We start from the raw sequence: 15,435 nt of genomic DNA, 5'->3' as shown, positions 1-15,435 counted from the left end.
AGTTGCCCTTATCAACCTTCTCTCAACCTCAAAAAACTCCAGGAAGTTAGTTAAACATGATTTTCCCTTAATGCATCCATACTGGCTTTCCTTAATTACCTTGCACCTGTCTAAGTGACTATTAATTTTGTCCTGAACTACAGTTTCCAGAAATTTCTCTACCACAGAAGTCAAACTGACTGGTCTGTAGTTGCTGACTTTATCCTTGCACGCCTTTTTGAACAAGGGTCTAACAATCACAATTCTCCAGTCCTCTGGCACCTGTCCTGTGCCTAAGGAAGAATGGAAGATTATCACTAGTGCCTCTGCAATTACCATTCTCACTTCCCTCAGTACCCTTGGATGCATCTCAGCTGGTCCTGGTACCTTACCTATTTTAAGTAAAAATAACCTTTTCTAACTCCTCCTCCTTCTCAAGTGTAAATTCTTCTACTGTACCTCTCTTACCTCAGCCTGGGTAGCATCTTCTTCCTTTGTAAAGACAAATGCACAGTTCTTCTTAATACCTCCTCTATTTCTCCTGCCTTCACGTGCAAGTCCCCTTTTTTATCCGTAATCAGTCCTACTCTTCTTTTCTAAACCACCCTTTTATTATATATAGGCTTATTGAAGACCTTGGGATACCCTTTTGTGTTTGCTGCTAGTCTCTTTTCATGCTCTCTCCTCGCTTTTCTTATTAGTTTTTTCACTTCCCCTCTGGTTGTTCTATATTCAGCCTGATTCTCCATTGTCTTTTCTACCTGACATCTGTTGCGAGTGCACTTCATCCTTTTCATCTTCATCTCTCTCTCTCGTTATCTAGGGTGCTCTGGATTTATCTGTCTTACCTTTCCCCTTCAAGGGAACAAACTTTGACGTTGCCTGCAATGCTTTTTCTTTGAAGGTAGAAAACCCATTGTTCAGCTACTGTCCTTTCTGCCAACATTTGATTCCAACTCACATGACTCAGATGCATTCTCATCCCATCGAAGTTGGCTTTCTCGTAATTAATTATCCCTGCTCTGGATTGTTCCCTATCCTTTTACATAGCCAACCTAAACCTTATTATACAAGAGTCACTGTCCCCTAAATCTGTGTAATAAGTGGATATATGATCCACTTGGGCTAACTCATTCTCCAAAACTAGGTCCAACAGTGCCTGACCTCTCGTTGGATTGGAAACATACTGCTGCAGAAAATTATCTTGAACACACTCCAGAAACTCTTGCCCCTCTTGTCCCTTTGCACTATTCCAATACCAGTCTATATTTGGATAATTGAAGTCTATATAATTACTCTATAATTCTTGCACCTCTCTGTAATTTCTTTGCAGATTTGTTTCTCTATATCCCTTCTGTTAGTTAGTGGTCTATATATTACACTAATCTATGTTATTGCACCTTTTTCATTCCTTATCTCGAGCCATCCTTGACCCAACTGGAATATCTCCTTCTCCAGTACTGTCACGCCATCTTTAATCAATACTGCCACTCTCCCCCACTTTTCTCCCTTTCCTGTCTCTCCTAAATATCTTGTACCAAGGAATATTTAATCAGCCTGTGCCTGTATTTCACCAATCTTATTAACCACACTCTATGCATTCACATACATGCACATTAACCCTGAATTAGGCTTTTTTACTTTCCCCCCTATTATGACCCCCATCTGATGACCTACTATAGGTGACTCTAATTCTATTAAACTCTCCAAGTATTCTATTTACCTTGATACTACTGTCTGATATATCCTTATCAGTTAATACTTCTCTACTTTCCACTGCCAGTTTTTCTCCTCTCCACTCTGAATACCCCCTCAGGGTCCCAAACCCCTGCCAAACTATTTTAAACCTTCCCCAACAGCACTAGCAAACCTCCCTTTGAGGACGGTAGACCCAGCCCTGTTAAGTTGTAACCCATAGTCCTCGTACCGGTCCCAATACCTCAGAAATCTAAAGCCTTCCCTCCTACTCCACTTCTCAAGCCATGTGTTGAACTGCTCAATATTCCTGTTCTTATGCTCATTAGCATTTGGCAATAATCATGAAATTACTGCTCCTCAGGGCTTGCTTTTTAATTCCCTTCCCAACTCCCTAAAAACTGCTTTCAGGGCCTCATCCCTTTTCCTACCTATGCCATTGGTCCCAATGTGGACCACAACCTCTGGTTGTTCACCCTCACCATAAAAGAATGTCTTGCAGCTGCTCTGTGACATTCTTGACCCTAGCACCAGGGAGGCAACATACCATCGTGGAGTCACACTTATGGCTGCAGAAACACCTGTCTGCTCCCTTAACTATGGAATATGCTACCATTATAGCACTTCCACCCTTTCTCCTCCCCTACTGTGCAGCTGAGCCACTCATGGCTCATGCTGGAGTCCTCTGAGGAACCATCTCATTCACCAGTGTCCAAAATGAAAAAAATGGTTAGAGCGTAAGACCCCCTCAGGCGATTCCTGCACTATCTGTCTGTTTCTCTTAGGTGCTCTGGCAGTCACCCATTCCCTCTCTGCCTGTTTATTTCTTAGCTGCTGTGTGACCACCTCTCTAAACATGGTATCAATATAATCCTCTGCCTTGCAAATGTAGCACAGTGACTCCAGCCGTTGCTCGTGTTCTGCAAGCTGGAGCTCAAATTTCTGCAGCTAGTGACACTTCCTGCAGATACCGTCACTTTGTGCCTGCACAACTTCCCACATCTCACATGATACACATTCCAAATCTCCGTGCTGCACTGCCATATCTTAAACTTTATATAAAGTGTTTATTATAGTATGGTATAATATATTAATTCACCCGTCACTCACCAATTTCCCCCACCGTACTGAGTTCATAAAAGCCTATACATAAGAACCAATCAACCTATGGGACTCCTGACATCACTTTAAGACTTTATCTGTAAACTCCTGGTTCTCCCTCTCTACTGCTTTATGGGCTCCTATGATATTCAGTGTCCTTTACTGTAACCAAGTAAGTGCTAGCTACTGGAGGCTGATGAAAGGTAGAAAAAGAAAGAAGCGCCTCCTTCCCCTCTTCATTGAACTCACTCACCAAACACCAACCAAAGCACTCTAATGCACCCAAAGCAGTACTCCAGTGCAAACAAGCAACACTGAGCACGGCCATTCTCCATTCAACCCTATGAATGGAGCTGAAGACAAACTGTAGGAAAACAACACAGAAATGCATCAAGAAATATATCAATGACGGCAGCTCACAAGTGTCTATCACCTTGGCTCAGTTCCACTGCTACTGCTTCTACCTATGAGTTAAAAGGTTTTGGGTTCAAGTCCCACTCCAAGATGTGAATGAAATACTGAGGGAATGCTGCAACATTTGCTTGTACAAATAGACACAAAAAATAATGAGATGATGCATTTTTCAAAGATAGTTCTGGTAATCCTCAACCAATACAGTCATGCATCCTATATTTATTTGTGTATCTTGTTTTGTGCAGTAGTAATCAGACTTTGAAAGTAATTAAATGAGCACCCCATTGCACACACTTTGAGGAATTCTATTCAAAAGCAAATTCTTCGTTTCACAATAGTTCGTCTTAAGTACAAGACCAGTCTGCACTCTTACACCAGGATAGGATATAAGGATAGACTTGCCACCCAGGCATACAACTGATGTTGTTGATAAGACCCCCAGAATACAAACATATTTATTTGGCTGGTCCATTAAATGCTGACCACAGGATGCTGATGGTGGGGGATTTGGCAGTGGTACCGCTGTTGAATGTCAAGTGGAGGTGGTTAGGCTCCTCTGGTTGGATATGTTGCCTGTCACTCCTGTGGTGAAAATGTTACTTGCCACCCATCAGTCCAAGCGTGAGTGTTGTCCAGGTCTTTCTGAATGCAGATACAGACTGCTTTATTATCTGAGCAGTTGGAATATAACTGTATATAAGATGTAGAGTTTCCTCAGTTTGAAATCAGATCTTCGTTTCCACGAGGACTGTGCCATGGTCACTCCTGCCAATAGCGTCATACACAGACGCATCAGTGATAGACTGGTGAAAATGAGGTCAAGTAGGTTTTTCCCTTGTGCTGGTTTTCTGACCATCTTCTCCAGGCCCAGTTTGGAGGTTATATCCTTGAAGGCTTGGTCAGCTCAGTTAGTTGTGGTTATATATATGCTCACCTGTAATCCTGTCAACTTATTTTGTCTAATTTGTACAGAAAAAATGTAAAATACACAGAGAGAAACAGATATATAATTTCAGTTTGATGAGCTTTTATTGTTCTGATGAAATGTCATCGACCTGAAATGTCCAGATTTTCATGAAGTCATGGACAGTCCTCGCTTTATCCAAATTGTTGCTGGGACCCTGGCTCCGGAAGTGCTGTCACAACTGATCCTATCTTTGCCAGTATGTAAAAAAGGGTCAGGATTCACAAATGGGGAAAACATGAACGCAGCAGGGCCAATTGAACTCAGCACTGATTTTTTGCTGGAGTGAGGTCTATTTCTTACAATATGAGACCTACCATTTTTAAGCATAGATGTGAATGCTCATCAAAGGTGCTTAAGGTCTGTAGAATTGTCAAACTGTCAAGTTAGTGAAATCCCCTGCTCCTTAAATTTTAACAAGGGAAAAAAACCTAGCCTGCTTTGTCTCTAAATTGAAAAGAAAACCATGCTTGCAGCTTTTGTTGACATAACTCTAAGGGCTATCATTATATTAATATTATTGCTTTCATAACCTATCATTATCATAGTGGTGGGGTGGGGGGGAGATCTAAGTTCAGTTTGATTAACTGCTCAAAGAGTTTATTAATGGGTTAGCTATCTTTGATAAAAACAAAAAAACTGCGGATGCTGGAAATCCAAAACAAAAACAGAATTACCTGGAAAAACTCAGCAGGTCTGGCAGCATCGGCGGAGAAGAAAAGAGTTGACGTTTCGAGTCCTCATGACCCTTCGACAGAACTGTCAAAGGGTCATGAGGACTCGAAACGTCAACTCTTTTCTTCTCCGCCGATGCTGCCAGACCTGCTGAGTTTTTCCAGGTAATTCTGCTTTTGTTTTAGCTATCTTTGATGTAGGTTTATGAATACAATTTTTTGTTTTTACAAAGGATTAAGTACTTCAGGGGATTTAAATGTATTGATTGGGCCTTTATCAATGAGAGTGTATTTTTTTATTTAGTGAAGTCCGTAATAGGTATTTAGAACTTTATTTTATTTCATATCAGCATGGATCCTGAGATCCTCCCTGGTGAATACTGAGTAAGTTAGCATGGAGAATGTAAGGGAAAGGGTGGGGGGCATGGTTTGGCATTAATTGGCATTACATTGGAATAGAGGATATAAGGGGCCATGAGAGGTGGGCAGAGGGCATGAAGGATATGAGTGGGCATGGAAGATAGGTATAGGGACATGGGATGACACAAAGGGTATGAGGGGCCATAGGGAGTGGGTGGTTGCATGGTTTGGAACATGGTTTAGAATGAGTTGGTATGGATGGGGCATGGGAAGCGGTGGGGTGAGTGGGTGTGAGGGGTGAAGGCTAGAGAGCCAAATTGCTTCTATTACAGAATCCCAGAGCACTGAGGGGGACCTTTTACCCAGTCTGCCTCAGTACTCAGCAGGCCCAGTGGCTACCTCCAATCTGTTTGAGGGCAGTGGACCTGACTCCAGGACACACCCGCCTCCCAGATCAATAATCTTGCCACTCAGGCAGTTTTACCCAGGGCGGATTGGCAAGTTGGAAAGTTTCCCAACTCTGCTCACCCATCTAGGTGTCGAAAATCTGGGCCATTAACTCTGTCTCTGTCTCTCCCACAGATGCTGCCTGAACGGCTGAGCATTTCCAGAATTTTCTGTTTTTGTTTCAGATTTCCAGTATTTGCAGTATTTTGCTGTTATAATGTAAAATAAAATATGTTCATCCCTGAGCATACTTTAGTACGCCAGAACGTGTTACCCCAAATCCCACTTAATTACCATAATTTGATTTATTTAATTTATATCATTCTAATATTTCGACAGAATCATAGTAGAGCTGAAATCAAGGCTTTTAGTCAGTTTTGAATAATATCAACATTAAGGCTCCAAGATGTGCAAAAGTAAATGCAACAAACAGATAATAAACAAAGGAATTAATTACCTTCTCAAGGGCAATTAGGGATGGACAACAAATACTGGTCTTTCCAGCAACACTCATCCCATGAAAGAATTAAAAAAATGGGAAAAATTGCTTTACAAAGCTGCTGTCACCAGAGCTACGTACAGGAATTGAAATGACTGAAAATGTAATTCACCACTGAACTTCCTTACCTTAAAGTAGATCTTTATGGATTTAGTACAGACTACTCCTGTTTTACCACAAATAATATTTTCTGCAACTATTTTGAATGACGGCTGTCTGGAATTAGCAGAACAAGCATCCTAAATAAACAAATTGCACACATTGGTTAAGAGACAAAAATTAGAGTGCATGCACACAGATAACTGAATATATAACATAAAAGGTTCATAGAGAGTATTTTGATTATTACCTGAACTAAAGTATATTCACAACTGCCATCAAATACATATTGCTTTCCATCAAATGTAGTAATATGCCCTTCTCCATGAACTGTGCAGGTTGAAGGACACTTTGCATTTCCTGTGCATTCCCATTTACCTCTAATGCAGATACTATTCAAATACAAAATGTTGGAGAGATTAAATTGAGATTTCATACAGCTACTCAAAAGAATTCTGAATACCCAAACATTGTAACTTTGCATTTCCAAATTGTAAAAATAGAATTATAATAACAACTTGCATCTCAATAGTGCCTTTAACATGGTAAAGCAACTCAAGGTGCTTTCCCAAGTGGATTATAAATCAAAATTTGACAAGCCTCAGAGGAGCTATCAGGACAGATGATCAAACATTTGGTCAAGGATGTTGGTTTAAAGGATCATCTTAAAAGAGGGAAAGGCAAAGGTTTAGGGAGGGTAATTCAGAGCTTAGGGTCGAGGAAGATGAACTGCTAATGGTGCGAACGGTGAGATTATTAAAATTCACAGATACTCAAATAAAGGACTGAGATGAAGGAAGGTAGAGAATGAATTATAGGGTTGGAAGAGATAGGGAGAAGTGAGGCCATGGACAGATTTTAAAACAAGAATGAAAAATTTAAACCTGTGGCTTTGCTGGACTGGGAACCAAAGTAGGTCAATGAGCACGGAATATTGGATGAATGGGACTTAGTGCAAATTAGGATACTGGCAACAGAGTTTCAGATGAGTTTAATTTTATGTAGGGTACAAGATGGAAGGCTGGCTAGGAGAGCATTGATAAAGTCAAGTGGAACAAAGGCATGGATTAGAGTTTCAGCAGCAGGTGGGTTAAAGTAGGGTTAGAGTCGGGCGACGTGCAGCAGTGGAGTTAGGCAGTCTTGCTGATGAAGTGAATATGTGGTTGGAAAGTTAACTGGGTATTAAATACAATGCCAAGGTTGCAAATGGTCTTGTTCAGCCTCAGACAATGGTCAGACAGTTGGATAGAGTCAGTGGCTAGGGAGTGAAATTTGTGACAGGGATCAACACAATGGTTTCGGGCTGCCCAATACTTAGCTGAAAAAACTTTCTGTCTTTCTAGTGTTGGATGTCAAACAAGCAGTTTGAGAAATCAGAGAAAATGGCTGGTTTGAGAGAGGTGGTGGTAAGATACAGCTGGGTGTCATCAATGTATCGGTGGAACATGGAGTTGTACTTTCAGATGATATTATCGAGGGGCAGCCTGCAAATGAGAAACAGAAGAAGCCCAAGAATAGATCTCCTGGGGAATCCAAAAGTATTGCTGAAGGAGAAGAAAGAGAAGCCAGTGCAGGAAGTTCTCTGGCTACGAGTGGATAAACAAGAATGGAATAAGGTGAGAGCAGTTCCACTCAGCTGCATAACAGTGAGGAGGCATTGGAGGATGGTGTGTTGATCAATGTTGAAGACTATGGATAGGTCAAGAAGGATGAGGAGAGATAATTTACTGTGATCATAGTTGCACAGGATGTCACTTCTGCCTTTGATAAAGGCCATTTAAGTACTGAGGCAGGGGTAGAAACCTGATTGGAGACAATCAATCATGGGGTTGTGGGAAGAACAGCACAGATCAGGGAGGCATAACAAGATGTTCAAGAATACTGACAAGGAAAGGGAGGTTGAAGATAAGCCCTAATTTTTTCAAGGAGGGGGATGACAGCAGATTTGAAGGGGTTGAGACAGCTCCTAAGGGGAGAGAACTGCTAACATCAGCTAACATGGGAGCGAGGAAAATAAACTGGCCATCAGTGGCTTAGTGTGAATAGGGTGAAGGGTGCAGGAATTGGGTCCCTTGAACAACATGAACTTAGAGAGGATATGGTGGGAGACAGGTCAGAAATTAGAGAAAGGTACAATATCAGGGCCAGGACAGGGAAGAACCTTAGAGAAAGTTTGGTACAGTGGGCTAGGGGAAAAGAGGGAGGTAGAGAGGCAGCTGATCAGATAGTCTCAATCTTTGTGACAAAAGAGTCCATAAGATCCTCACATTTATTGTTGGAGGTGAGAGTGGAGGAGGGAACTTTTCATTTTATACAAATATGTTTTCTAAGTTGCAGTGCTACATTGAGACGTAGTGGTTAGCGCTGCTGCCTCACAGCTCCAGGGACCCAGGTTCGATTCTGACCTTGGGTGTCTGTTTGTATGGAGTTTGCACATTCTCCTCATGTCTGTGTGGGTTTCCTTTGGGTTCTCTAGTTTCCTCCCACCATCCAAAGATGTTAGGTGGATTGTCTATGGTAAATTGCCCCTCAGTGTGCGTGTCTGTGTGTGTGAGTGTGTGCCCTGTGATGGACTGGCGTCCATCCTGGGTGTACTCTGCCTAGCGCCCATTGCCAGTCGGGATAGGCTCTGATTCCCTGCGAACCTGAATTGGACAAAGCAGTTCTGGAAAAGTGAGTGAGTGCTACATTGAAGCATAAAGATACTGTACGCACTGTACTCCAACAGTTTGTGAAAGGAAGTGAGTTGGACAAACTAACTATAAAGCACATTTTGGTAACCATCATCCTAAATTAATTCTACAGCAATTTATAATAGTCCTTACAAGAAAGAATCGCTCCAGAAATGGCAAAGGAGGCAAAGACAGACAATGAGCAGGAAAAAAAATGAAATTAATTGTGGGGGATGGGTGCAAGATTTGGCAAAAGACATGGGTTTTATAATTGTTCTAAGGATGTGGGGATTTTAGTAAGACAAATTAGTTTAGGTGAGAGTAATAAAAATTGGCCTCTAATGGTGGAGCAGAGAACTGAAGGCGCTAACAATAAACCAGAGCAGCAGAAGATGCAAGATGACAGAAGATGACCCAGAGTGCCTGCACTGTAGGAATGGAAAAATTTGAATATAAGGATGAGGACTTTCAAGTTAATTCATCAAGGAACAGTGAGTCAGTGTAATTTGTGAAGATCCATATTAGCATGTGTGACACTTCCAGGAAGGAAGTTCTGGAATAGTTGATATTTGTGAAGAGTGGCAATTGAAATATAAGCAAGAACATACATTTATGAAGCTCCGTCACATTATCAGAATTCCCCAAAGCAGTGCAGAACTTAAGGCTTTCCTTTCAACTGTTATAATACTATAACATAGGCAAGTGTGGCAGGCATTTTGCACACATCAAGGTCTCACAACAACGAGGCAGATCATCAAATAACCTAATTTAATGATCTTGTTTGAGGAATAGGTATTGGGCAGTACATCGGAAGAATTCCCTATTCTTCAAATAGAGCCATGGGGTCGTTTATATTAACCTGCGAGGGCAGCCAGGATCCTGGTTTAATTTCACATCCTCAAGGTTATGTGCTCAAACTTTCTATTATAGAGCTTAAACCCACAGGCTACTGACTCAGAAATGACAATGCTAACTTGGAGCCAAGGCTAACACATTGGACACTGAGTGTTTGAGAAGTTGAACATTGAGGTAAGGAAGTCCACTAGGGTTTCAGTAGTGAAACTGTTCCAGCGCCTCTTCTGATCCCATGATATGAGGTTCCATGACCCTGGGTATTAATTTATGTAGCTTCCAGTGCATGTAAATGTGCCACACTTTGTGCCCAACTGAAAATCTTAAATTGATCATCAGCCTAATTCAGCACACACTGAAGATTAGTTAGCAAATGTTGTCCAATCGCGGAATCACATATAATGTTGGACACTGTGTTGTGAATTTTACAAGCACATGCTCTTTGGGTGCGCTCTGTACCTGTCCCATCGTGAACAGCAACTGGGACATGCTGTTGAATAGCATGTGCCACATTTCTATGTACTGGAGGCTACATATATTAATACACAGGGCCCTGTTTTTTGCAGACAGAAAGAACATGTACACACATTGTGCCTGTTTCAGCTAAATAAAATAACTGACAGCCATTCGCTGATTCATTCCTCAGGGCAATGCCTTGATCAATCAAGGTCAAGCTGCCTGGTTTAAATTTCAAACAAACAATGCTTGGCAGTTAACTATCAGTCATCATCAATTGGTGGATTCTCCATGGAAACGCCTCTACCAATCATCACTCTCTTCTCATACAGTATAAATTGTTGTTTTCCCTTTATACTGGTATTCTTACAAAGTGCCCTGATGAGTGGAAGACGAAAAGCTTCAACATGTTCCTTTTTTCAGCAATACTTAAGTTCTGTACTACCAAACAAATACAGTATACTAAATTGAAAGTACATGTAAACATCACTTTTTCACCTGCAAGGAGTGTTTGGCTCCTTGGATGGTGAGAAGAGAGGAGGTAAAAGGACAGGTGTTGCATTCTGTGTTTACATGGAATGGTGTAATGGGAAAGGGAAGGGGTATCAGAGTGATTGAAGAGTGGACCAGGGTGTCATGGAGGAAACAGCTCCTTCAGGATGTTGAAAGGGGAGGGGAAGGAAAGATGTGCTTGGGGGTGGCATCCCAGTGGAGATGGCAGAAATGGCTGAATACAGAGGTTGGTGGGTGGAAGGGAAAGACAAAGGGAAAGTTATCATGGTTCTGGGAGAAAGGGGAAGAGGTGTGAGCAGATGGGCATTAAGTGGAACAGACACAGTTGAGTGCCTTGTCAACCACCATTGGGGGAGGGAGGAATCCTCAGTTGAGGAAAAAGGAAGACAATTCAGAAGCATTAGTTTGAAAGGTTGCATCATCAGCACAGATGAGACAGAGAAATTGGAGAATGGAATACAATCCTTACAGGACCATTTGGGACTGACAGTGGTTTAATGGTAATATGTCACTGGACTATTAATCCAGAGACTAATGTTCCAAGGACATGGACTCAATTTCCACATAACAACTAGTGGAATTAAAATGTAATTAATAAATCTGGATATTAAAGCTAGTCTCAGTAATGGTGACCATGACAACTATCATGGATTGTTGTAAAAACCCATCTGGTTCACTAATATCCTCTAGGGAAGGAAATCCTCCCTTCTTATCCGGTCTGGCCTACATATATATGACTCCAGGCCCACAGCAATGTGGTTGACTCCTATAACTACCTTCTACAGGCTACTCAGTTCAAGGGCAATTAGGGATAGGCAACCAATGCAGGCCTTGTCAGTGACCCACATCCAATGAAATAATTTTTTAAAAGTGGGTGTAAGGAAGTGCAGTGAAGGTGGTTGTGGGAGTCATTAGGGATATAGTGAGTACTGGTTGATATTCAATGACCAGAAATAGAGACAGAGAAGTTGAGGAAGGGAAGGTATGAGTTGGAGATGGATCATGCGATGGTGAGACTTACTTGGACTTAGTCCTATCCCATGTAGTGGCTCATGAGGCAGATGAATCACTTGCTTATGTCATTTTACTAGAACAGGTCACCAGCCTGTCAACAGAGGGTATGGCTTGAGGGGCACCGCTCCACATCAAGCATCTATCATAGGATTTAGAGATTGATAATAAAACCTGTTTGGCCACATTATGAACATAAATTTCATGGGCATCAAGTCCTGGAATGGAAATCAAAACTGGAGCATCTGGCTCAGAAGTAGGGACACTATCAATGTGCCACAAGACCTCCTCATGTGAAGGTGAGAGAAAAATAGAAAGTGGAAGAAAATTGATAACATTTTCCAGTTCAGGGTGACAGCAGGAAACAGCACCAATACAGTCACCAATGTACCAGAAAAAGAAGTGAGGGAGGGGGCCTGAGTAGGAATGGAACCAAGAATGGTCCACATATCCCACAGGAAGGCAGGCATAATTAGGGCCTATGTAGGTTTCCATAGGAACACCTTTTATTTGGAGCAAGTGAGTGGAGTTAAAAAAGAGCAGAAGCGATGTCATAGTGATACTGTCACTGGATTAGTAATTCAGAGAGCCAGGGTAATGCTCTGGGAACTCAGGTTTGAATCCCGCCACGGCAGATGGTGAAATTTGAATTCAATAAAAATCTGGAATTAAAAGTCTAATGATTACCATGAAACCATTGCTGTTAGAGGTAAAAATCCATCTGCTTCACTAATCTCCTTTAGAAGGAAATCTGCTGTCCTTATCTGATCTGACTTGACTCTTAAAAATGCCCTCTGAAATAGCTTGTTGTCACCACCACCTTCTCAAGGGCAACTAGGGATGGGCAATAAATGAATTTAAAAAAAAGTTGTTCACTGTAAGAACAAATTCAGTCAGTCGGAGAGGTGTGATGGTGGACAGAGAGTGGTAGTTAAAGGGAAAAAAACAACAGAACGTCCTGGTGAAGGATGGAGATGTAGAGGCATTGGATGGTCAGGAAACTGGAAACTATTTTTATTGATTTAAAAGATAGCTGTCAATTATGGGCACATTCCCACATCACATCTACTTCTATCCGCAATCTATTTCCTTATTTAATGTCATTACACCTGTACATATTTCTGTATCATATGTAAATCTGTAGATAGTTCACCTGACATCTTTGTCCAGGTCACTGCTAAAGATGCTGAAGAATAATGGCCCTAACATCAAGCCCTGCCTGACTCCCGATGCAAAAGCACTACCATTAATAATTATCTTAATGGAATCATTTACTGATCCAAACCAAATTCTGCCCACCAACCCCAGAAGGCTGAACCTTTCTTTTGGAAAATCAAGATACATAATGAGCGAACTACATTCAACAACTTTACTCAAAAAATCCAACCAACTTGGTTAAATATGATCTTCATTTCCTGAAAACATGCTGAGATTCTCTGTACAGAGCATTTCTAATGAATTCTTCCATCAACTTATCTATAACTTTATGATTATTCTTGGCCAGGGCACGGGAGAACTTCCCTCTTCTTCGAATAGTGCCTTGTGACTTTTTACATCTACCTGGGAGGACAAACGAGTTATTAGTGAGCTTTTAGATATTTTAGCAAGGGGCTTGCACCTTATCAACCCATCTCTATGAATACCCTTGGTAATACCATCTTCAGCAGCCTCAGTAGACCTGTTCTGCTTTCAGATCCCTCAGCGAAAGTGTTGCCTGGAACATAGAGCAACAAGGCTCACTATTGAGAATAGTCTAAGACAGGGAACCCAAATATAGTTAGAGTAGAAAGAAAGGTAAGAAATTAAAAACATAGATGCTTTCAAAGAATAGTGGTAATTCCTTATGTATTGTTGCAACATATCCAAACCTCTTTTCAATACTTTTCTGAATTCTTAAATTATAAATTATAAATAAATAATTAAACATGCACAAGCTTTCAAATGTGTTTGATATTTCCAACATACCAAATTGATTGAAAATTGATTAAATCTGTGTAAAATCCAGAAGGCAAATTGCTGCATTTGGCACAACTATAAGCCCATATTAGCTGTGTCATCATTCACAATTATAGATTGCATAGCAATACAGCTTCTGGATTTTGATTTTTGAGGGATGAGGCCTATGTACAGGGAGGTTGTGAAACTATTTAAATAAAGAAACTATGGCTGGAATTTCCTTGAGTGTTCTCACAATCAGCCATCATGAGTTTGAGAGAAATTCCACTTATCCTGGTTTTCCTCCATGAGTAATACCAGCTAATCAGGTGAATCCCTGAGGAAATTATAACTATTGCTGGACATTTTGTGGCAATTTAGATTTTTTCATGTGTTTTTTTTTAAATAATAAGTTTAGGAGATTACTACATTGTTAATGAAACTAATTTACCTATATCAGCATTCATTTCATAATAACAGTTTTACAGTATGCAAATACAATGTACAGGTCCTTACCATTTCTGGCATTCTTTCACTATCGTCTCACTGGGATGATGGTACACACCACTGAATTCACAAGGACACTCTTGAAGGTAGATACATTGATTTCTCTCATTCAACACCATTCCGTATGGGCATATACAGCCAGAGATACACTTGGTTGCTAACTAAAGAGGAAGAAGTGACAATCAGAACTGTATGCATTTCATTTAAAAATGTGGTTAAGTTGGAATCTAAAGAATAGCACTAGGGATAAGCAGAAAGCTTTCAATATGTTAAGAGATTGATTCAAAGGACAGAGTAGCAGAGCCCCGAGGGTCAGTGACGCTGCTGGAGGCCTGACACTACAGCAGGCATAAGAGGTGTGACTGACAGCAGTGAGAGTGGCACAGGCCTGACACCAACGCAGAGATAAAAGGATCAAATGGGGCATGAGAGCACAGCAGTGAAGAGGTGCAACTGATGCCTCAGAGTATTGAGAGCATGGTGGAGACCTGACAGAAATAAGAGGACAATGAAGCCTGAGAGCATAATGAGACCAGCTGAGGTCCCACAATACAGCAGTCATAAGAGAAGAGGCTGAGGTCTGAGTGCACAGAGAGAGAGGCAGAGAGCCAAGACACAGTTGAGAAAAAGGGAAGGGCAGTGGACAGAGAGCACAGCAACCTGGTAGAGGCCTAACACACCGCAGGGATAAAAGAAGCAGTGAATGCCTGAGCGCATAATGACATAAAAAGATTGCAAGGCCAAAAATGTAGCTGAAAGAATTGTGTGGGAAGCAGGGGTTTTGATTCTCTGGGTCCAGACACTAGTTTGAGAAAAGAGGGAGCATTCCTGTTGGGACAGTCTTAAACCAAGATGGGACCAGTGTCCTGCCAAACTGATTAACTAGAGCGTGGATAGGACTTGAAACTAATGAAGGGTGATGGGGGGTGGGTGTTTGCGATTCAGGAGTGTATAAGTTCAAAAGTAGTCAGAGAAATGTCAAGGATGCATAAGGTAAAGTTGTGATTTGAGTAAAAAGAAGAGCAGGACAGAGAGGTAACAGAGGGTTTAGGGGGTTTGCGACTATGTTAACAGCATGAAAAAATAGAAAAATGCTAAAGATATCTGAAAATATGAAGTATTCCAAACAAGAGATAATAGTGCAGATAAAAATTAACGGGGTTTATCTGATACTCATTACTGAGTTGTGATGTAGAATGACCAAGAGTAAATAATCCAGGATTTTTAAGAGATGTTTGCAAAATAGAAAAAGACCGA

General features: G+C 41.2%; 1 protein-coding gene across 1 annotated transcript in view; it reads right to left on the bottom strand.

Moving 5' to 3' along the window:
* The window catches only part of LOC121282853 (mucin-6-like), a 286,476-nt gene that overhangs the window by 62,077 nt on the left and 208,964 nt on the right, over positions 1-15,435 (bottom strand). Inside the window, exons 23-25 of the mRNA XM_041196667.1 lie at positions 13,179-13,296; positions 6,483-6,624; positions 6,262-6,372 (exon numbers count right to left, since the gene is read on the bottom strand). Of these exons, the coding sequence (XP_041052601.1) occupies positions 6,262-6,372; positions 6,483-6,624; positions 13,179-13,296 (371 nt within the window). The remainder of the gene's footprint in view (positions 1-6,261; positions 6,373-6,482; positions 6,625-13,178; positions 13,297-15,435) is intronic.

This window comes from Carcharodon carcharias, chromosome 10 (assembly GCF_017639515.1).
Source record: "Carcharodon carcharias isolate sCarCar2 chromosome 10, sCarCar2.pri, whole genome shotgun sequence".
Lineage (NCBI taxonomy): Eukaryota > Metazoa > Chordata > Chondrichthyes > Lamniformes > Lamnidae > Carcharodon > Carcharodon carcharias.
This window is presented reverse-complemented; position numbering and strand designations above follow the sequence as displayed.